Here is a 22,458-nt window from a genome sequence, read left to right on the forward strand (position 1 = left end):
AAGGATAAAAAGTTTGGGATTTCTTTCCAGAGGCAACATAATAAATATGTTTTACCAGCCCAGATGACTGCAGGGTTCAGGCAGTTACATACCTCCAGGCATCTTGGTGAAAGGTGAAGGATTGGGGTCTAAGACTTTGAGACAGATTTTTCAGGAGTGAAACTCTCTAAGTCCTTCTGAGGCCTTTGACATGAGCTTTTGCTATTATACTGTTAAATATAGAAGATGATTTGATCCTAAAGAAAGGCAGTAAATACATGTGGAGCGTGAAGCAGCCCCAGGGTATGCACCGCATTTTACCCACAGCAGTTGCTTCAGAGGTCTTACTTCTTCTCTATGCCCTGTTGCATTTGGATTTGAGAAGTAATCTCCTGGCAAAGCCTCGCAGCTGGCAAACCCTGCAGGAGGATTTGTCACCTGCATCACAAAGCTGGACAAAATCTCTCATGGAAAGAGCAAAGGGAGCTTTATCAGGAGAAAGGTGGCAGACTGATGGATGCAGCCATAGCAGCAGTTAAAACTGTATTGCATATTTTCCTTAGCTTTCCTATTAAGAAGATTTAATTTCTTGAGGATTTATATGAAGGAGAAATAAATTCCCAGCATATAATAATCATGATAGAATACCACAGATAGCTTAAATCTGTTTTTTTCTATAGTCTATCCCAATAAACTCCCTAGTTACTAAAAGGAAATAATTTCTGTGGAATTGGCTGAAGAAAAACGACATAAATTGTGATATTTCCTTGGTAGTTTCCAGTTTTTCACTGGCATTTGGAAGAATTTCAGCATGTCACACCCAGACAACTTAGGAGCAAGGGAAAACTTTTCCAAACCTGCCAGCTTCACCCTCATGTTTTTTGTTTGGTTTTATTTTTTTAATCAAGCTGTCCATCCTACAGAAGCTCAGCTGTAATTCAGAGAAATTGCACACATGCTTCCATCAAAAAGAAATGCACTGTGGCTTTATCCTCACTAACAGAAGACCTCTGAAAAGCCAAAAGGATAAGCCATGGAACCTTTTTTTTTTACAGATAGAGCCCACAGATGTTGCCTGAGATCCATTGGCATGTAGCAGACATCTATTCCACAGTCATGGTCTCTCTCTAATACATGTCCAGCCATAGATTTGGGGCTGAGAGCCTGAGCAAACCTATTTAAGTTCCTCCCACTCTTCTACTGACCTCAGCTGTAGTGAAATGTGAAAGAGCTCTGGAGCCAGGAGCTCTGATGTGTCAAACCACTTCCTACACACGGTGGCAACGCTCCTCCACAGTGAGCACTGAGTTTGGTTTCCTGGATAACAGACTAATACCTGAACAGAAAGCAGTCTTTGTTCTTTCCTGTGGAGCCAGAAAAATGATGATTTGCTGACCGAAGCCCTCGCTGCACACATGGGTGTTGCTCCCAGACAGAATCAGGCATGACAGATGCCTCATCAGGCATTAATCAGCTCCTTGGCTTGGTTGGCAACAGCTCATCACTTCTGAGAAACTTCCCCATCCTCAGTAGTGTGGAGAAACGATGTGGACAAGCCCCATGGAGCTCAAGTGGCTTTTGATGTGGCTCTTGTTTGGATTCATCAAGGGGGACGAGGCAGGTAAAAGACTCTTTTTGCCATTTGGGAAAATCTGGGGTTTTTGGTGGCTGTTAGAGGGTGTTCGCAACATCCTGAGTCCTTTCAGCAAAGGAAAGATGTTAAGGAGCTTAAGGAATTTATTATTCTAAGGAAATGAGAGAAATGGGTTCTGTGCCCACAAACTGGCCACTGCAGAAAATCCAGAGCTTTAGGGGATATTTTTTGTCTGACTAATGTATGTATCCTCCAACCCATCATTGGAACAGTGGGCAGATCAAAGCAGCCTGAGGCAGCCCTTTGAATTTCCTTTTTCCATTTTGCTTGTAACTTTAGGAAACAAAAATAGACACTGAAATGCCAGTACCACTGTAGGTAAAATTGATGGCAATGCTATTAGTTAAAAGGTACCATCCATAAATTTGCTATGGGTATTATGGATATGAAATATTTTTTCAGCCATGCCTCTCATTCAGCAGTGCCTATAAACTGTGAATTTGAGACAGCTAGTCCAATTCAGCATAATTTTACACATTTATAAATGGTGACATTGCTTATTTGGCTTATTTATCATGACAAGTGTGTGCATTGAGAAATGGTCTGCTGACGCATTAGTGCATTTAAATTTAAACTGCTTTGTTCAAAGGCAGGAAAAAAATTCTTCCATTCTCAAGAGCTCCATAAATGTGATGTTTCCTTCTCTGTCTGATGATGGTGTCCAGGCTGAGAGGTATGAACAGGCACAGCCTAAGGCAGGTTCTCAGATATGCTGGTACTGTAACTGCAGATGGATCACCTTTAGCAGGGCTGGGAATTTTCCCCGGGGCTGGCCATCCCAAGGGAAGAGTGTATTGCTAATGATGGAACTCATTAATGCAGGAAGGACCTTCACAAATGTTGAAGGTCCCAGGTGATTTTATTCTCATTATTTTGCCAGAAAATGCTGCACCTTCTCTTTCATGGGGCATTTTTACTGCCAGAGGATGTGCCAGAGCCCACGGGAAGTGTTTGGTGCTGCGTGCAGGAGCAGCACCATGAAACACTCAGCCAGAGATATGTCAGTGGGATCAGTTCTGGGGTGAGTCAGGTTCCCCATATCACACTTTCTGTATTACTCTGCCTGGAACATGTTGTGAAGTTTCTTGATGGCAGGCCTCATTTATAAGAAACCTTTCTGGTTTTTGGAAAAAAAATCAAGGGGTGTCAGAGCAGTTGCATTTTGTGCTATTTGATGTAATTTTATTCACCACTCAATGAATAAATGCACAGCATTCTCTACTGTGCCTCTAAGCTCTATTTTCCTCAGCTTCCTTACTTATTTTCAATGTCTCTCCCAATGTTTAAACATAATATTTATATATATATTTGTAATTTATCCCTGAAAATAATATGGTAAGGTAGAAACACCACCTTTCACCAATTTAGGGGGTTTTAATCATGGAGGCACTTAGGGCATTGTGGCTGTAAGACCTGTTGGTTTTAAGTCCTTAGGGGGATCAACAAGGAGACCTGAGAATAGACATAAGCAAAGAAAAGGGAAAGGGGCTTGGTCAAACTGGCCAAAAATCAACCAGGCTTCAGCACATACAGTGGTTTTTTTTATTATTTTGCCTCAGTATTTTCAGATTGTTCCAGCTCTGTAAATTCAGTTTTGTAAATAGATCCAGCCCTAGATGATTGTCAAAATGCACTATCAAGAATAAATATAATTAGAGGGAAAAGTAAATAAAAAACATTTGTTTTACAGAACAGTTTCACTGATAGTTCTCAAAGTGTTTTGAGAGGGCAAAACACTCTCTCTTCCTGGGAGACTGGGGAAGTTAAGGCATGGGATGACCATTCATTTTATAAAAATTAAACTATACCTTAGAGCTAAAAAGAAGAGAAATGCTGGTTTTCCTGTGAAGAGCATAATTATCTCCTTTATTCTGCACAGCAGCGGTGCCTAGAAGCTGCAGGCATGGGTGAAGCTTGAAGTGAGGGTCAAACATAAGGTAAAAGCTAGTCTAAACTCCTACAACCTTTCCATCTTGCTGTTCATCATACAGGGATACACTGAATAGATTTGCAACTTAAACCTGGAAAGGATTAAAATTCACAAAAGAAAGAAATTGATTCAAGTGAATTTCATTCACACAAGATGGGTAGCAGATCTCAGTCATTTAAATGAGAGGAATTTCTTTCCCATTATAATTGCATATTAGTGCTGGCTCCCATGGATTTGAAATGCAATGCACAATACATTAAAGTTGTCAAACACAGACAAGTGCTTCTTGTAAGGTCAACTAGAGAGCAAATACCTTTATAAACCTTTCAGCTACAGTGGCCTTCAGCAACAAAGGGCTCACTATACACCTGCAATTTAAAAAATGTTAAAAAAATGTTTAACAAGTGTGATCCTGCTGAAGAAAAGCATTTATTACAGACAGAGGTCCTGCAGTGCCTGCTTCTTCAGCTGGAGGAATTGTTTTCCCACCTTATCAGATGGGACATGTTATGTCCTTTTTCCTTTTATTTCAGAAAAAAATCTACTCTTTATCTATTTCTAGGAAGCCACTGCTTCTGACTTTACTCACTGTTGCCTTCAGAGTGTTGTTATTTTGGTCCTGTACCCCTTGATGTTCAGCTTTGTCAGCTCTGTTTTCCTTGTTGCATTAACGCTGTCTACAAAGCCCAGCTTCTGGATATTTTCTACCCACGGATTCCATTCCCTGACCTTGGTCCTGAATTCTGGAGCAACGTGGTTCACTGAATCTTTGCTCCATCTCCTCCAACGCTTCCCCAAAACCCACATTTCCAAAGTCCTTCCATGACTTTCCTCCTTTGACTCACTGTTCCTCAGCCCTGAAAGGGGAGCAGCACTCTGTCATCTGCTGCTTTTTCTTGATGTTCTTAATTTGTAAAGTGTGAGCCCTCACATAAAGGATATATAACCCTCTCTATGCGGAAAAATACTTCATTCATGACATCAGAAGAATCATTGCCAGGTGCAGAAAATTTCCATCTCACTCTTGAGATTTCCAGGGCAAAGCTCCCTGACCACACTAAGTCCTTAAGTCAGGTGAGATGAGTCCCTAGGGCACATTTGAAATCAAAATTTCCTCCCTAGGCCTTTTTTTTCCTACTTTCCCAAGACTGGGACACACACTTGTGAGACCATTCAATTATTTTTCAGAGAGGATATCCTCTACTGCCCTTTCAGCCCACACAAAATGCAAAGCTGAGAAAGTTCCAGACAAAGGAAAGAATCCATATCTCTGCTGCTGTTTAAAAGGACTATTTTTGTTTCCTTTGTTTCCTTTCTTTGAAAATATCAAAGAAATATGTGTTACTGAGGTTGTCTATTTAAGCAAAAATCTCACACACCAAAACAAAGCTTTCACATACGATATTCTCAAAACTTGGCTCTGTGTTCTGCTACAAAACCATGTGCTGTGGTTGCATTCAGAGTCTGAGCTCTGCGGCTTTACCACAGAATGAAGGATGTTATAAACACTCAGAAACAAAAACAAGTGATCCCCATTCTTCACTTAATGCACCTTCTATGCAGCACACTGTGCCCAGGCTAGTTTTTCTCCCTCTTTCCTAATGTTCCCTCTTCTGATTCCACATTTTAAGTCCAAGTCCCCAGCCCAGCCTCCCTGCTAGGGCAGGTGTGAGATCTATCAATACATCAGGTAAACCACTCTGATTATCAGTGTGAGCATGTAAGAACATTCTTCCACCACTGCAGCTGATTAAAAAAAAAAAAGCGCACCTTAAAGCTTTGCTTTGAAGAAGCACCTTAAAGCTTTGCTTTGAAGAAGGTAAAAGGGGTGTGTGCTGTGCTCTAGTGAGGTTTGCCATGTTCCACTTTTCACAGAAGGAGCTAAAAGGCACATTCCTGAGGGTAAATTATGCTTAGTATGAAAAAGCTTAGTCCACTCTGCAACCCACTCTAGCCTTGCTGTAAATGGAAATTTTTTTTGCATTAGATTCCACTGCCTAGGTCAATAGTAAACAGTTGGTCAGGAGGATTAAACCAAGAGGTAGGAGAAGTGCATTTCCTCCAAACCCAGTATTTTATGGTCCTAGAGGTCCTGACAGTTCATATTCCACTTTATTTTACATTGTTTTTTGAACAGAGGCATCTGGTACAGCAAACTCAGCAGGGACTGAACTGCCAGATCCTTAAAACAGGACATTCTTCTCCTCCACTGCTGAGAATATTGATATCCACCTCCATCCCCCTAAAGCTGGTCTCTCCTCCATTGTTGTTTGTGTTAAAACTTGTGGCTGGTTATTTTATCTGCACTGTATTTCTGTCATTTATATTGCAGACTCACTACTACTCAAATTATTTTTTTAAGATAATCTCTCTATAATCTAAGATACAGCTAATTACAGTCTCTCAGGCAAATTACAATAAAGTTGGGGTCTGTGCCCCTACATCTGTGATCTATTCCCATCTTACAAATTCACATAAGCAATAAATGACATTAATGAGGGAAAGAATCCTGCAGAGCTGAGGCTTGCTTGTTAAAGGATCCTTTGGGAATAAGTTTTGAAGTTAGAAAAAGTTCATTACCATTTCAGTCCTGTTGTCGGTATCAGTTCCACCACTTTGCCTGTATCAATTTCATCTTCAGGCACCATTTAGAGAGCCCAGTTTCACACAGCACATAAATCTCCAGGGCTGATTTAGCTTTTCAGGCACAGCTGGGGAAATATCTTCATTTTGGCCTGGTTTGATTTGTTCCTGTCTCTGGGGAGAAGTGCTCTTCATCTCTGAACTGGGCAGGTGTGTGTAATGCCTCGTTTCTTCCACTGCTTCTGCCCAAAACTTCAGAGCATCCAGTTTCCTACCAATCCCATCCTACTGCCTTTTTAGTAAGGGGAAAATCATCCTATTTTTGCACCTTGCCGCTTTAACTTGACGTCAGAATAATATCAGCGCTGGTGACACACAGCCACGTGACAGGGGAAGTTGTGAGTTTAGGTTATTGTGGCATGACTCACTGTCTGTGTTTAACCTAGCACTAAAAATACCTGTTAGGAATTTTCCCCACTCACTCCTTGTGAACGAAAGGTGATGTCTTAAAGCTTCATCTATCACTGCTCTGCTAACTCAGACATGGAAGAGAAACAGGAGGGAGGGTTTCATGAAGCCTGGTACTGCCAGCACATCCACCAAGAGCAGTTTTGTGGTTGGGTGAGTAACACACTTGAATGGGAAACGTGAGGGGAGGAAGCCTGAAAGAACTGATGTTGATTTAGATGCGGGGTTTCTTTCCCTCCAGTATCTCCTGTGTGATATCTGGCAGCTCATGTGGAAATCCCAGATGCCCTGAGACATCTCAAATGGCATCAGACACCCCAGCTCACATCTACCTGTTGGCTCAGATGATAAGGCTTTCAGATCTCAAAAAACTTTTCAAACTTAATTTAGGGTGCACTCCAGCAGAACCAATAATGACTTTTTAATTTGTATGTTTCATGGCTGTCTATTGTCTCAACACACAAGTCTCCTTCTAATTCCAAGGGTTTATCTTCATCCACTCCATCTTAATACTTGAAACCACCTCGAGAGTTTCCATAAAAATTCATGAATATGGGGAGAAACAGAAATCCCCATCTGCCTTAGGAGAGCTAAATGTTCTCATAATTCTGCAACTGACAGAAGGGCTAAATCCCTGTGAACACAATTACACCACCTTCTCTGGCCCATTTAGTACCTCTAAGTGCAGAGAAATGGAGTCCCAGGACACTTTTGGGGTGTGGGAAGTGAGAATAGTTGGTAGGGGCTGATGAATTTTGTGAATGAAGGGAAGAAAGAACCGTGGAAATCAGGATAGAAAGAGAAGGAAATAGTGGCACACAACACCTTATCATGGGGACAGAAAATTGGAGCATTTTTTGCAGAGGGAAAATGAAAGGCCATAACAAACATCAAGACATCTCTAGGTAATGTGAGATCAGTATTTCAGACCAGTAATAGCAGGAGTGAAATCCTGGAGGGATGCAGAATCCAGGGAAAGCTGTGCAAAACCAAATCACCACAGCCTGCAAGGCAGGTTATGCCCACAGGTGCTGACCTTTTAAGAGATTGATATTTTGGTATCACATCTACTCAAACAAATTGATTGGCTAATTACCAGCAAGGTGCAAAACAGAAAAAAAAAAACCCCACACCAAAAACCCAAAAACCCAAAAAACCAAAAAACCAAAAAACCAAAAAGCCAAAGACAAAACCAAAACAAAACAAGCTAAGCTTTCCTAAAATGTAGAAAGTTATAAATCTAGCGAAGGAAAAAGTTTACCCTGCCATTCCCTGCTCCCTGGATTTTTCCCATGCCTTGGCTATTTTACCACTCACACAGCAAGGATGTTGATTTTTTTAAGAGGCAAACCATGCAGTTTCCTTGGGCACAAAGATGGAATTAAGTTTTTAGAACAATTCACTCCAGAGGTCAGAGGTCAGTCCAGACCTCACCAGGTCTATGTCCTCTCTGCAGTCTTCCCAAACTATTCCAGGAGGTACCATGACATGAAACCGAAGAAAGACATGGAGATGCTGGAACAGGTCCAGAGAAGGGCAGTGGAGCTGGGGAAGGTTCTGGAGCACAGGTCTGGTGAGGAGAGGCTGAGGGATCTGAGGGAGTTCAGCCTGGAGAAAAGGAGGCTCAGGGGTGACCTTTTCACCCCCTACAACTGCCTGGCAGAAGGGTGCATTAGTTACATGCAATAGTGCCTACTTTTTCTAGAAAGAGGAGTAAAAACCACATAAAGAGAAGCACTTCTGAAGGTATATAAGATACTTTGAGATAATTAAGAGCAATTGTGGCAAAGGGTATTTTGCAATATCCGTATTCAGACACGGCTTTGCCCAGTGTGAGGACTGGTGCAACAATAAACCCAAAAGCTGATGACTGATATCAAACACACTGGTGAGGAGCTCTAGTACGGAAGGAGAAGCCAGTATTTTAAAAGGTTATGATGGTTGCAGAGGAGAAGGTTCTTGAAAATGGGAACAAAATATTTTGTGTGACAATGAAGCAGTTAAAAGTCAAAGGGAGGTAGGCACATGGTCACAATGAGACCAACGAGACCTGGGAAATTCATCTTCCAAAATTCTTTCTGAATCAGAGAAAGGAATATGGTTGTAAAGGTCAAAGAAGATACTGCAGTTATTTAGATGTGAGAAAACAAGAATTTGAGCAATGTGGATGAAATTAGAAGGCTGGATCCAAGGAAGGTTGTGTGGGATCCAGCTGCAGTGTGGATATTCGCCATCTCCCAAGTGCACCATTTCTGTACAATCCCCGTCTGATGTATGCAAGTTCAGAAGAACCCAACATCTGATCATCAATTAAAAGAATGTTTGCCCTTTATGTTGGGTAGGTTAAATGTTGTGGGTTTTCTTAAGAAAAGACTAATGAGTTGTAAGTTTGAGTGCCTCGTACTGAGATTCAGATCTGCAATGTGCTTCAAAGAGGCTTTTGAAGTCTTGAGGGAAACAAGCTTTTAGCTTTCAGGGAAAGTGAGAGTACATGATCTCAACTTGCTGCTGATCTGATAACTCTTTAATTTTAATCACCCTGACAGTCTGTGGTAAACCATGTGGTTAACTATTTCGGGTGCAGTCACTTCTCTCAAAGCCACACTCTGATGTAGTTTACAAGGCGAATCCTTTGATAGCACAAAGGTACAAGGGGATTAAAACAACCTTTATGCAGATTAGCTGTTAAACTTCTCACATGTTTTTTGTTGTTGCCTTCTTCAAACTTTGTGACTTTTTTCTAAACAGCAAGACAAAGCAAAATAAAAAGGGCAGAAAATATTGAGGGGCTAGGAGTTGCAGGTTGAGTTGCTGTTGGTCTTTCAAGAAGGCTCTTTGGGAGTCAAGGGCAGACACCAAATGATGAACAGCTATTAGGGACTCGAGAGGCTTTTGCAGTCATTCCTGCTGGTTGCTAAGGCTGCATTAATTATAGCTACAAAAAAATGCGAGGATACGATGACTAAGAAATGTCACTCCTGATAGCTGTTACTGTTGTGCATAAGCATAAAGGGCCACAATCGTGCACCCAAAGATCCAGAGTGCCAGCCCTGGTGCAACCAGACTCTTTGATCCTTTAATTTCTCAGCCTTTTAATTAAATAATCATTAAGTAGTGCCTTTATCAACTTTTGGGACCCCAGCTAATGTTGAGCAGGCTTTTCAAGTGCACTGAAATGATCTAACTTAATTCATTCCACTGATTGAGAAGTATATTTAGATATGATTTGCTAATGACACAACACTTCACGTCCTTGTTTTGGGACAAGTTATATTTAGGTTTGCAAACTTATTTCACAGTACGCTGCTCTTCGGTGTCCTCAGACAGAACTGAGAATCTATGCCTGTTCCCAATGTTTACTTATAGGTAATTTCAACTTTTAATTGCTTACTTTTGCCTGTTGTGCCTCACACTATAGACTGAGGGCTGCACACTCTGGTGCGGGTAGTTGCTCTCCAAAACAGTTGTGTACAGCTTCATTAAGAAAATATTGATAGTGTTTCATGTTGTCCATCTGCTGGACATGTCTGGTACTGATTGTGGAGAAGTCCTTGATGCATAAAGTAAAATGCCAGGCTGTCCTGATTTTCAGGCTTTCTATTTGCAGGTAAATGCCCACATCTTTCAGCACCTGATTTTGCTGATGTTACTGCTGAAATGTATTCACTAGAGACCAAACTGTACTATGACTGTGACCCTGGCTATGACAGAGAAGCTGGTTCATACCGAGGAATTCAGTGTAGGAGGGAACAGCAGGGTGCTGTTTGGAAATACGGACAATTTGAATGCTTTGGTGAGTGAGTGTTGTTTTCTTTCTATACATAGAGGTGTTTCTCCTAAGTGTTACTTGGTATAAAACTAATCTGGACATTAACAAAAGATCTTTCTGTGCTTATTTTTCTGTGTTAGAACCTGAAACAGCTCTATCAAACCTCTAAAAGCTTGGGTGCTCTGGCACTTTTTTCTGATATTTGTCCTGCTGTAACTCATCAAATGTAACTTCTCCACAGATAAGAAAAATTTTTTGTCAATGGCTCCCACAACGGACTCAGAACTTACACAGAAACCAGAAAGAGAAACAAGGAGCCCTGTACCCCAGAAGCAGGAAGACTTTTCTGAGTCCAAACAAAAAGGTAACTAAGAGTTCATTCAATACTGTAATGTTTCTCCTGCTGATTTCCATGGAAGTAGTGTAAAAACGGTGAGTAATAGTTAATTATTTTGCAGACAGAGGGAAGGAAATTATTTCTGTAATATTTTGGCTGAATAAATGACATGGTGTAAGCAAATGAGTATTTTATATCCTAACCAAGAATTAGAAATGCTTGTCTATATTTTCTCAGAACACAAGATTTTCAAGAACAGAAGCAGTATGCAAAATCTGTCAGGTTTAACCATGTGCTGCCTTGTGTTCCCACAGATTTCTGTGGTCCTCCCAAGGCTATTCCACATGCCTCCATAAAGCTGCCCAATGAGCATTACGTGGGACAAGTCTTACATTTCAAATGCTGGGCAGGTTATGATAAGAGACCTCCCACCTCTGGCAGCAGGATGTGCAAGGAGGAAAATGGCAAAATCATCTGGACCCCCCTCGATATGAGGTGCACCAATGACAGCAGCCAGGTGCCACCACAGACCATGGAGCCAGGTAAGATGGTTGTGATTACATCACAACAATGTCCTGACCTGCTCATGTAGGGTTCAGACTCCCCAGCTGTCGTGGGGAGTATGGAAGCTTCAAAAAATTTACTAAAGAAGCCCTGCCACTGAGGGGAAGAAAGAGCTCCCTTTCATAGAAAGGGGTTTAAATGAAGGCAAATCCTTAGCCTCAGATTTTGCCAACAGTTTAAATTTAAGGAATCACTCTGCTCTGCAAGTTCTATTTGTGACATATCAGATGTATTTATATAGAAATTAATTGTTTATTTAGACTAATGAACAGGAGGTAACAGACAAAAGATCTTTATCAGAATTTCTTATTATACAGTATAAAACTAAAATAACTATTAGCAGATTACAGTATAACATAAAACAGTGCACTGTGTCAAGATACCTATATTGAAGCCAACAAAAGAAATAGTATTGATTAGGAGTCAAATGGAACTTATCACTGAAATTATGGTAATGTACACAGACAGATTCTTTTACTTAATCCCCTAGGAAGTAACCATGAAATAGGTGTCCCTACTCATGAGAGAAACTCCACACGTTTCCAGAAAAATGTGCAGACTTCTGCTTTGTGAAGGTTTGCTGTGGCTTTTATAGCTGTAAAATGAATGACTGTCAGGGAGAAATTCAGCCTATTTTGTCATTCCAGCCCTTGAGACCGTAGCAGGCCACTGCACACACTGTTTCAGCATCAGCCCAGGACTTTCTCCCCTATTTCAATTAGATCTATTTCCCTGTGGTGCCTGGTTCAGAGTGTTCCCAGTACAGAAGTCACAATTTGCTGCCTGGTCTTTTCCATCACGACACTATTGAAAATTTCATTTGATGCTATGAGGATAAAAGCACTTCTTGCTGTGATGGATATAACCCATCAACAAACCAGTCCTAGAAAATAATGCAGCCTATCGAAATTACATATCTTTAAAAACTACAAATATTTTTGAATTTTTAAATTTGGATTGTAAAAAATGTGGGACTGGATAACAAAAGAAGCCCCTTCAGACTTTAATTTAACAAAACATTAATTCCAGTTTCCTGGAAAATGCTTTCGATCGTCAGCAAGGTCAGGTCCTTGCAATTAGAACACCAAATATTTATTCCCCTAAAGTGTTGCCTTTGTATTTGTTATGATGTGATGTCTGTAATGAGGCTGGAACTTTCTCAGTTCTCCTTCAGCATTCAGCACAAAGAAATTTATCGAGAAACCACTATTACAGGATGACTTGTAAAAAATCCGTCCATATCTCATACTGGGGCAAGTTCAGAGCTTCCTTTTCAGGATAAGAGAGAAAGTCAATTAATTTCTTGCACCAGGGAAGCTTTAGCTTACATTTCTGGGCAAAACCAGGTCCTGGTTGAAACCATGTTTCCAAGTACTAGCTTTACAGCTTGGAAGTCAACTTTCCACTCTCATATGAAGTAAAGATCTTAGATGGATCCCATTCCAATTCACTTCATGCCCACCATTAACAGGTATCAGATCAGCAGATATGTTGGTATCCAGGCTGGAAAGATCTGTTGATGGCAAAGAAACAAACATGGCATTTTTAAAGTGTTCTGTGCAGAAGACAAGCTGTCAGACTCTGCTTTGGTGCTGGAATGAGCTGGCTCTTTGACTCTGTCTTCATCACTGCTCTGGTGTTCTTCATCAGAAGAGCAAATTGATACAAAAATCAAGACTTTCTCTCTCTTCATAGGTTTGGCTCTTCTGTCCTCTTCTCCTTCATCATCAGGGACACTGCCAGTGACAGGTATGCTGTTTTATTAAAGACTTCATCACCAAGAGCACTTAGATGGTCTTTCAGTTTGTTGTTCTATTCTGAAGAGATCCATTTCTGTTAGAAGAGCAACTAAATACTCTGCAAGATAAATCTATATCCATGTGTTGTGTGAGAAGTTAGTAAAGACAGTATAAACAGATTTTTAAGCACTTAAGCTTTTATAAAGAAGTTTTCAAAGATTTGAAAGGAATGTAAAAGAAAACATATCAACCAAAAGTCTGTTTTTTAAATTAAGCCATTTTCATATTTTTCTCTGAGACTTGCTGTGAATTCAGTGAATCACTTCAACTGGAAAAAAGGAAAAAAAAAAAAAAAAGTAAACATTTAAATGCTGAGTTTCTTTCACATTTTCAAAGGAATAAAAAATTATGGGCAAATAGAACATTTCTTCACAACTAAACCAATGCATTTAGATCAGTCTGATCTCCCCCTTCCCCATTTTCCACTCAGCCATTAGCTGATGAAATAGAAATTGTGTCTTACTGTGCATATGCTCAAGACTTTGCACAAGGGCTCTTGATTCCAGCTGGAGTCTGTCAAAAGCTGTGGTGCACATTATGGTGAGAAGGAAAAATGGAGTGAGATGAAGGGAGGGAAGAAGGAGTTTTGCAAACTTCTCCAGCAAACACAACATCAGTAGTCCCTGGTTATTTAACTGTGGTCAATTTCTATTTGCCCAAGTTCCCTCTGGCTGGGTCCTGGGAGCAATGGGGGGTAACATGGAAAAATTCCTTCCTCTGGGCAGAGGGGCAAGATGAGACCCTCTCCCTAATCTATCCTAGCTGGGATAAATGCAATAATTAACTCCAGATGCTAACCATATTGATTTTCAGGTTTTACAGCTCTCTGGTTTGTTCTGCTTATCATTCCCATTGCCTTTGTGTGACTCACTCAGCAGACAATAAGGTAAGTGGGACAGAATGGGGAAAATATCATATCTAACAAAAAAGTCCCTAGAGGTGAAAGGATTATCAGCTGGATCAGCCTCTCCTTATTGCACTGCTTAGATTTCTGGACATCTTTGGTGTTAAATAGGACCCTGGATTTTGGGATTGTCTGATTCAGCCATTAAATACTGGCACAAGAAAAGGAGGAATCAGAACAAATTGCTCAGAGAGGTTGTGGACTTCTCATCCCTGGAAGTGTCCAAGGCCAGATTGGATGGGGCTTGGAGCAACCTGGTCTAGTGTCCCTGCCCATGGCAAGGGGATGGAATGAGATGGGCTTTAAGGTCTCTTCCAACTCAAATCATTCTGTGATGCTATAATTCTAAAAAGCAGTCTTTATCCCAGCCGTTATAGAACTGAGAATGGCAGTTCAAATAATGGGTGGGAGATTAATTCTGTGGGAAAATATGGTTTATTATGCAAATACTTGTTTCAGATAGATTATGCAGTCTGGCCAAACTGTGGGAAGTCTGGGGGAGCATCTGCCTCCACAACCACATAATTCTGTTTCCTTCATCCCCCTGATTTCAGAGTTGTGTCATGACAACTTTGTACTTCAGATTTATTTCAGTCTGGCCTCCCCCCTGTTTCTGTTACTATGCTGGGGTGCATCAAGGCTGTTCCTGTTCACAGGCTTCCCAGCCTAGTTAAGCCGAGATATCCTTATTTAACATTTGGAAATTCTCTTCTCCTCTCTCTTTGATAATCCTTGTACCTGTTTCTCTTCATGTTCCTTACTAATCACTGATTCTTCTTAGCTGAACGGGGATTTTTCTTGAAAAGTGAGGACCTCATGAAATCACATCAGAAGTAGACTTTTTTCAATTCATGGCTGCATGAAGCCATATGAAGTGTAAACAATGCTTTGAAACATGCTTTAGCAAAAATAGTCAACCATGGTGCAGCTTGCCTGGACCATTCTGAAAATATGCTATGTTGATACAGTTTAACATATGTCCAGAGTGTCATTAACCTGGTGTAAATGTATTGATCTCTGAAGGTCCAGCCTTTGCAGATTGGCTTAAAATAATTTCAGCAAGACTGCTCTTCAGAGGTGTTTTGTAAAGTAAAAGGTTTAATAAGTGAAAAATACAAACATTACAGAAAACAAAAGAAAAGCCGAGGAAACCTCTGACACCCTGCTAGAGACACTCCAAAAACCTCTTACTTCCTTTGTGCTCCTTCCTAAATAATGCTTTAGGAGGGACAATTTGGCTTGCTGCCAACAGGGAGAGGTACAGGATTTGAAGAACAGTGAAAAGGTTCAATAGATGCTTCTCTCTTGGCACTGAGCCAATCCCTGTCAGAAGAATATGGATAGTTCTAGGTAAACTTCCTAAAATGTCTAAAGGTAAACTGAAATTCTTTCTTTATCCAGAGATGCTCTACTCAGGCATGGGGGATGCTTTACTACACTTAGTGAAAAAGTGTCAAGAAAATCCACATTATACTGTCTCTGTGGTGGAACAAAGGTGAAATAGCCAATGCCAGATGAAATAGTAACTGACAAATGAAAGAGTAACTGAGATGCTAAATAGTGACTTCTGCAAAAAATACTCTGTTGTTTCTCATAGTAAATGTAGAAGAAGCCGTAGAAAATCTGCTTCTTCCCACCAGTAGTAAAGTCTTTTTCCTGTTATAGGGAAGACTTCTCAGGGAATTGTGGCATTAGGTGCAAACTCCTGAAATTAATGACCTGCCACAGAAGAAACCAGACTGTACCAGCGACCCCAAGACCAGCTTCCAGAAGAGGAAGCCTGGACACTCAAATCCAACATGTGAAGGAGGCAGAAGATGTTACAGCTTAACTCTTATAGGGACAGCATGACTGTCCACCTACAGAGTGCTGGTAGGAGGACTGCACCCCATCACTGACAGATGGGGAAAGAGCCCTGCCTGAAGCTGCTTCCCAAACCCACTTCTCCTCCTCCTACCATGCAACAGATATATTTCTAATATAACTGCAGCCCCTCCCAAGCCACGAGGAGTACATATGGACCATTTTCCCAAGCACCCTAAGTGGTGCCACCATCATTTTAGCCCACACATCACCCTCCCCACAAACAGAGCAGCTTTGCTGGACACTTGATGTCCCCCTGCTTCTTCCACACCCGGGCGGGTCAAGTTCAGGCACACTTTTCTCCTCAAATTGTTCCGCTTGGAAATTAAACTCCTTCATGCCCTGCACTGCAGCTGAAAATCTGACTGGACTCTCTTATGGTTCACTATATACATGCATTCTTCATCACCCCCCTCTTCCCAATTATTTTGGATTAATGCTTTCCGTGACAGTTCTTACATCATTCCTCCGGCTCAGACAAGGATGCTGCAGATTGTGGCAGCTTAATTTGACAGCTCCTTTCATAGCTGCGGATTGTGAGAGGGCCCAGCACAAAGGCATCTGAGGACAGGCTCAAGTACACAAAATACTCAACATGTTCTTGTGTTATTGGGAATTCGTAAGGTCTGGATATTCTTTTGCCTTGTTTTAGCCACACTCAACTGGGTAAGATGGTTTCACCTGGCTGAATGCAAATATCTGTGTCTGAGGCAGGCAGTGGGGAGGAACAAGTCCCTTTAGAGAGCAGTTCATCTTACCCTATTGCCTATATATATATTAATAATAAATATATATTGTGTATAATAAATATATTATTATGTATGTGAATATGTATTTATTTATACACACACACATACAGATATAGTTATTTATGTATATATACAGGTCAAATGACTCAGGGTCATGACCGGTTTCTCTGCATTGACTTTAACAATGCCCAGATTGACCAGATTAACTACAGATGCTTACTTGGCATATGACAAAAGCCAAATGATCCTTGCCATATAATTCAGAAGACATGAGGAGGTTTTGGTCTAGTTTTCTATTTCAAGATAGAGGGTATGTGTCATTGCTTTACTGGTTAGTATTCCTGTCGAGTTATTCTGACTCTGTAGCCTTGATGTTTATATTTCCCATGACTTCTTTTATTCCTATTGGAATAGAACTTATATGTACCATGTATCTTATCCTGTGAACCCTCAGTAAGTTTATGGATAACATTAAGTATGCTGGGAGTGTTGATTTGCTGGAAGGTAGGAAGGGTCTGCAGAAGGATCTGGACAGGCTGGATTGATGGTGGACAGGCCAACGAAATGAGGTGCAACAAGACCTCAAGTGCTTAACTTACAAGTGCTGGGTCCTACATTTCAGCCACAATAACCCCAGGCAGTGCTACAGGCTGGGACAAAGTGGCTGGAAAGTGTCCCAGTGGGAAAGGACCAGGGGGTGCTGGTGACAGCAGCTGAATATGAATTAGCTGTGCTCAGGTGGCCAAGAAGGCCAATGGCATCATGGCTTGTACCAGCAGTAGTGTGGCCAGCAGGACCAGGCCAGTGGTTGTCCCCTTGTACTTGGCACTGGTGAAGCCACTCCTCGAGTCCTGTGACCAGTTTTGGGCCCCTCAGTTCAGGAAAGACATTGGGGTGCTGGAGTGAGTCTGGAGAAGGACAAGGAAGCTAATAAAGGGTCTGCTGGGCAAGTCCTATGAGGAGTGGCTGGGGGATCTGGGATTGTTTATCCCAGAAAATAACAGGCTCAGGAGAGACTTTATGGCTCTCTACAACTCTGGTGAGGATCTATCACTCCTCCCACGCAGTGACAGGATGAGAGGACACAGTCTCAAGCTCCACCAGGGGAAGTTCAAATTGGACCTCATGAAGAATTTCTTCACTGAAAGGGTTGTTGAGCATTGGAATGGGCTGCCCAGGGAGGATGTGGAATCACTATCCCTGAAAGTGTTCAAGAAATGACTGGACATGGCACATGGTGCCACAAGGTGGTTAAAGATTGTACTCAATAATTTTGGAGGTCTTTTCCAACCTAACTGATTCTGTGACATGGCCCTTCACTCTGAATTGAAAGGAGGGCTTGAAGAGAAAAGTACAGGCAGAAAGGGTAAAAAGGAAGCCATTTCCTCTTCAGGTGCCCCTTTTCTTCTAAGAAGGTCAACAAGCTTGGATGGCAGTAGAGGAGACAAACCCTGAAGAGGTCAGTGTTGTTGGAAGTGAGGGGAGGCAGTGGGTATTCAAAGAGAAACTGTCCTTCAGATTATTTTGAAACATGAAAACACAACTTGGTTTAAAAGGAGGGCTTTTATGTTCAATTTGAAAGTACCTGTTAGTTTAACGTGTGCATTGCAAACACAGATATGTTCTAAGACTAGTTCTCAGATTTCCATTCTATGAGTTTACCTGCCATACAGTGCTTTCAGATAGAAAAATCTGGCACCACCACTGAGAAAGTTTTACGTGCATTATGTAGGAGCACTCCTCTTGTGCCACATGAGCAGGAGCTGTGTTCTGGAGTGATCTGTGATAGTCACTGCACTTCATGGGGCTAAAGATGGGCAGGTTTGGATTCTCTGTCTGCAGCCATATTCCAGGGTACATACTGAGACATCTGGGGGTGTTCAACCTGGAGAACAAATGACTCCATAGAGACCTTAGAGCCACTTCCAGGGCCTAGAGGTGCTCCAGCAGAGCTGGAGAGGACTTTGGACATGGGCATGAAGTGACAGGACAAGGGGGAATGGCTTCCCACTGCCAGAGGGCAGGATTAGATGTTAGGGATACACCGAATAGGTTTGGTGATTACTGTATATGTGGAGAGTAACTTCACCGGATCCCATCCAGGTACCCAGATGATAAATAGTTCCTCAGAAATCAAAGGAGGTTTAATCTTATAAAACTATCATAATAGGTGTGGCCTTTGTATCCAGAGGCTAAGATGGTCAAGCAAACATCTAAATGTTGACCAAATTTATTTACCTCACTTTCAATATGAAAATAAGACGTGAAAATAAACGTTTGAATTTTGATAATTTTAACTTCCCTCACTTCTAATAGATCCCAGCAAGATAAAGCAGTTAGATTAGTGAAAGTAGTCTTTTATTTCCTTTTTCTTGATTAGCATTTAAGGCAAAAAAACCCCAGGAGGACCTCCTGTGAGATTCAGGAATGACTCTCATGTCTTTGGTCATCATTTCCCAGGAAAAAGCCTCTCCTTGCAGGGTGAGATGAAGAGATGTGTATTTTCTCTGGATAAGCAGCTGGAGATTGGCCTGGCAGGACCACAAACACAACGTGTTTCATCCAGAACCACACAGAGTACCATTTGCTGCCTACTAGTGAGAGATCTGGTAGCTCCCATGTGTCCAACCCAGCAGGGGGGGACCCTTTGCCCAAGGGATGGCAAAGCACCAGGAAGCAGTTCCCAGGCTGCTTTCCCAATGAACAGCCAAAGATACTCCTGGGTGGACCAAAGGAGTTTTGCCCAGCAGATACCAGGTTATGCCAATGTCTTAATTTTCTTATTTCCTTCTCTTCCAGAACATCACTTGACAACTGGTTCATTTAATGCAATCTGAACCCTTGTTGTTATTGGAAAAAGGCTGAGCAATCTGCATGATCCAACATTTTGCAGTGAAGTGAGTTTAACTTCCAGCATCTCCTCAAAGCTCTCAGCAAAAATATTTTTTCCTCAGTGTCTAAAATCTCTGTGAAACCCAGGAGCTCAGAGCTCTCCCCAAAGATGGACAGAGCAAACTTCAGAATATCTGTGCCATGTCAGTGCAGCTGCAGCTTCCCGGGGAGCAGAGGTGCTTCCCACCCCACCGTGGGCATGGGCCAGCTCTGGGCTCAGCAAAGAGCTGCATCCCTATTCCCCATTCACATCAGGCTCAGCAGGAAACAGAGGCAATCCCAGGTGAAAAGTGCCTGGCAGCATGCCTGTGGAGCTGGGGCAGCCCTGTGCTCAGCTTGCAGCTGAGCTGCTGTGAGAAGCACCTCTAATACCTGTGGGAAGGCAGCAGTCAGGCTGATCCTTTGCTTTCTGTTTTCCAAGTATTTCATCTGCCAGCTGTGGAAAGCAGGCCATTTCTACCAAAGTGGCAGAGGACTCTCAAATGCCTCAGCTGCAGTCTGAGAAAGGTTATTTTTGTAATAGCACCAGGAGGGAAGATGTTTAGAACAGGGTTTAGAGTGAGTTTGTCCAGGAGTTTTGCCAGCACTGGTGTTTGTCTGGAGAGACTTTTGCACTGTCTTAGGAGGAGTTTTGGTATTCACTATGCTCCCACTCCTTTCTAATTAAAATGATTGATGTTAGTTCTCAAGGTGACTTTACCTAAGTTTTTTCACTAAGCAAATGCAGGGAAATGTAAAGTCTGTTGTGATTGCAGTACTGGAGAAAGGGAATTTTGAATCAGATGATTCCTTCCTTTGTTCGGCTTCCTAGGTGTTTCACAAGCTTGCTGTGGAGGGCAGGGCTTTTCTGGCTACTGGCAGGGGTAAAGGTGTGGGGAAGAGACTGGAAGTTGATAGAGGAGGGAGTGATGGAGATTATCAAGAAGCCAGTGGTACCAGAGCCTGGAAAGTCAGGGCAGTAGGGCATGGGATGAGCAGTGGTAGGGTTAAGTGTGGTCTCCAGCCCCAGCTGCTGTGAAGAAGTGGGGGAGCAAGTCAGAGGGAGCTCCCAGAGGTACAGCGGAGATGTCTGCAGAGGTCCCTCAGCATGAAATCACACTGATGCTTTTATCCCATCAAGAGCTGTGTCAGCATTTGATCTCAGGAGAAAACAATCTGTCCAGGCAGACAACCTGGGATCATAGGAACTATCCAGCAAAGGGGGTTAGAGTGATGTCCTCAGTTTGCACATCTAAGAAGCAAATTTTACTCCTAGGTATCTGTGCAGCCCAGCTGGCACAAGGCAGGGCTCTTGCTGCTCTGGCAGCTGGAGGCAGCAGGAGCAGAAGTCCATGGTGCTCCCAGGCAGTGCCCCGTGTCTGTGCTGGGATCTGGGTCCCTGTGTCAGCTGTGCAGAGCCCTGGGAGCTGCCCCTGGGGAATGGGCCTGGCCTGTGGCTGCTGGCCCAGCTGGGAGTGGGTGTTGCCCAGGATGCTGCGGCACATCAGCCAGCCCCAGTGGGGTTCTCCAAACCTCAGGGCAGCTGCAGTGGCCCGGGGTGCATCTCTCTCTGCAGCTGAGACAGGCCTGGAGCTCTGCTGGCTGCGGTCAGAGCTGGGAGCCCAGCACAGCTGGAGACATCTGCATGGGGCTGCCTCCCTCTGCATCTCCACCAGAACCTTTGTTTTAGTCCAGCTCCCAAACAGGCTGGTCCTGGCTGAGCAATGAGACCCAGGAGGATGATGAACAACAGCTCCTGAGCTGACAAGTCCAGTCTCCAGCTAGCACCTCTGGAATTGACACAGCTTGTATGAGCTGTTGGCAGTCTGGCCCACATTGTTCTTGCCCATTCCCCGGACAAAACTCCTGTCTGAGTACAGAATATAAGACACGACTCAGCAATCCAGCACTGCAGGAAGTAACTTTTATTGTAAGCTCTTGCAAAGTCAATGACATGGCACACATTGATCTGTTATAACCATTGAATACATTAGCCCAAATCAGTTTCCCATAAATCTGCCGGTAATGTTCAGAAGCTGAGCACAGAATGCAGGTTTCCTAGGAGTGCATCCCAGGAATTCAGCTTTGGCTGCTTAAATCTTTCTACTTATGTGATGCCAAAGCCTGGCTGTCTGATACATCAGGTGCTGCTCTCAGCAGTTTCAAAAGCAAGCAAAAAAAAAAAAAAAAAAAAAAAAAAAAAAAAAAAAGCATGTGCCAAGTTCACAGAATCACTGAACTGTTGGATTTTGGAGGGACCTCTCAAGATCTTCTAGTCCAGACTCCAGGCTCAAGCAGGATCAGCTAGAGCAGATTGTCCAGTATCATCTGTTGTTAGGGTTTGGGTATCTGCAGACATGGAGATCTCCAGAGAAGATCTCTGGGCAATGTGAAGTGTCCTGGTCCCACAGCCTTCCTAAGGAGGTGAGGGACAAGTCAGCTGCACACTCTCAGGGACAGCTAAGGAGGAGAGGACTCATCCCTAAGAGCTCTCTCCTGAGATGGGCAGCAAAGCAAAGCAGCTGTTGGCTGTGCCCACATCTTGGTGCCTTTGAGCAGAGGAGGAGGAGCCCTGAGGGCCAGAGCTGGAAACACACCAGAGAAGGAAGCAGCACAGACGCTGCACAGGACATTTGTCCCACACTACTCTGCTCTGCTGAGACCCCAGCTGCAGTGCTGCCTCCAGCTCTGGGGCCCACAGCACAGGCAGGATACAAAGCTTTTGGTTTGCACTGGAGTCCAGAGGAGGTAATGAAGGTGCTGTGAGGGCTGGAGCATGTCTGCTGTGGAGAGAGAGTGGGAGAGCTGGGCTTGTTCAGCCTGGAGCAGACTCCTGAGAGTCCTGTACCTAAAGGATGTGTCTTAGACAAGGCTGGAGAGGGTCTTTGGACAAGGCTATGGAGTGACAGGACAAGAGGGAATGGTTTCACACTGAGGGAGGGCAGGGTTAGATGGGGTATTCTATAGAAGTAAATTACCATGAGCAGA

At 42.8% G+C, this 22,458-nt stretch overlaps 1 protein-coding gene across 1 annotated transcript; it reads left to right on the forward strand.

Annotated features, from left to right (window-relative positions):
- The first annotated feature begins 1,258 nt into the window (after positions 1–1,258).
- LOC136361141 (interleukin-2 receptor subunit alpha-like) lies at positions 1,259–16,658 on the forward strand. The gene is made up of 7 exons (XM_066318861.1): positions 1,259–1,600; positions 10,222–10,407; positions 10,625–10,747; positions 11,035–11,262; positions 12,980–13,033; positions 13,897–13,969; positions 15,653–16,658. Exons 1-6 carry the CDS (start codon positions 1,525–1,527, stop codon positions 13,947–13,949), a joined length of 720 nt encoding a protein of 239 aa, XP_066174958.1. The 5' UTR covers positions 1,259–1,524; the 3' UTR covers positions 13,950–13,969; positions 15,653–16,658.
- Positions 16,659–22,458: the final 5,800 nt, after the last annotated feature.

Source organism: Sylvia atricapilla, chromosome 5 (genome assembly GCF_009819655.1).
Source record: "Sylvia atricapilla isolate bSylAtr1 chromosome 5, bSylAtr1.pri, whole genome shotgun sequence".
Classification (NCBI taxonomy): Eukaryota; Metazoa; Chordata; class Aves; order Passeriformes; family Sylviidae; genus Sylvia; species Sylvia atricapilla.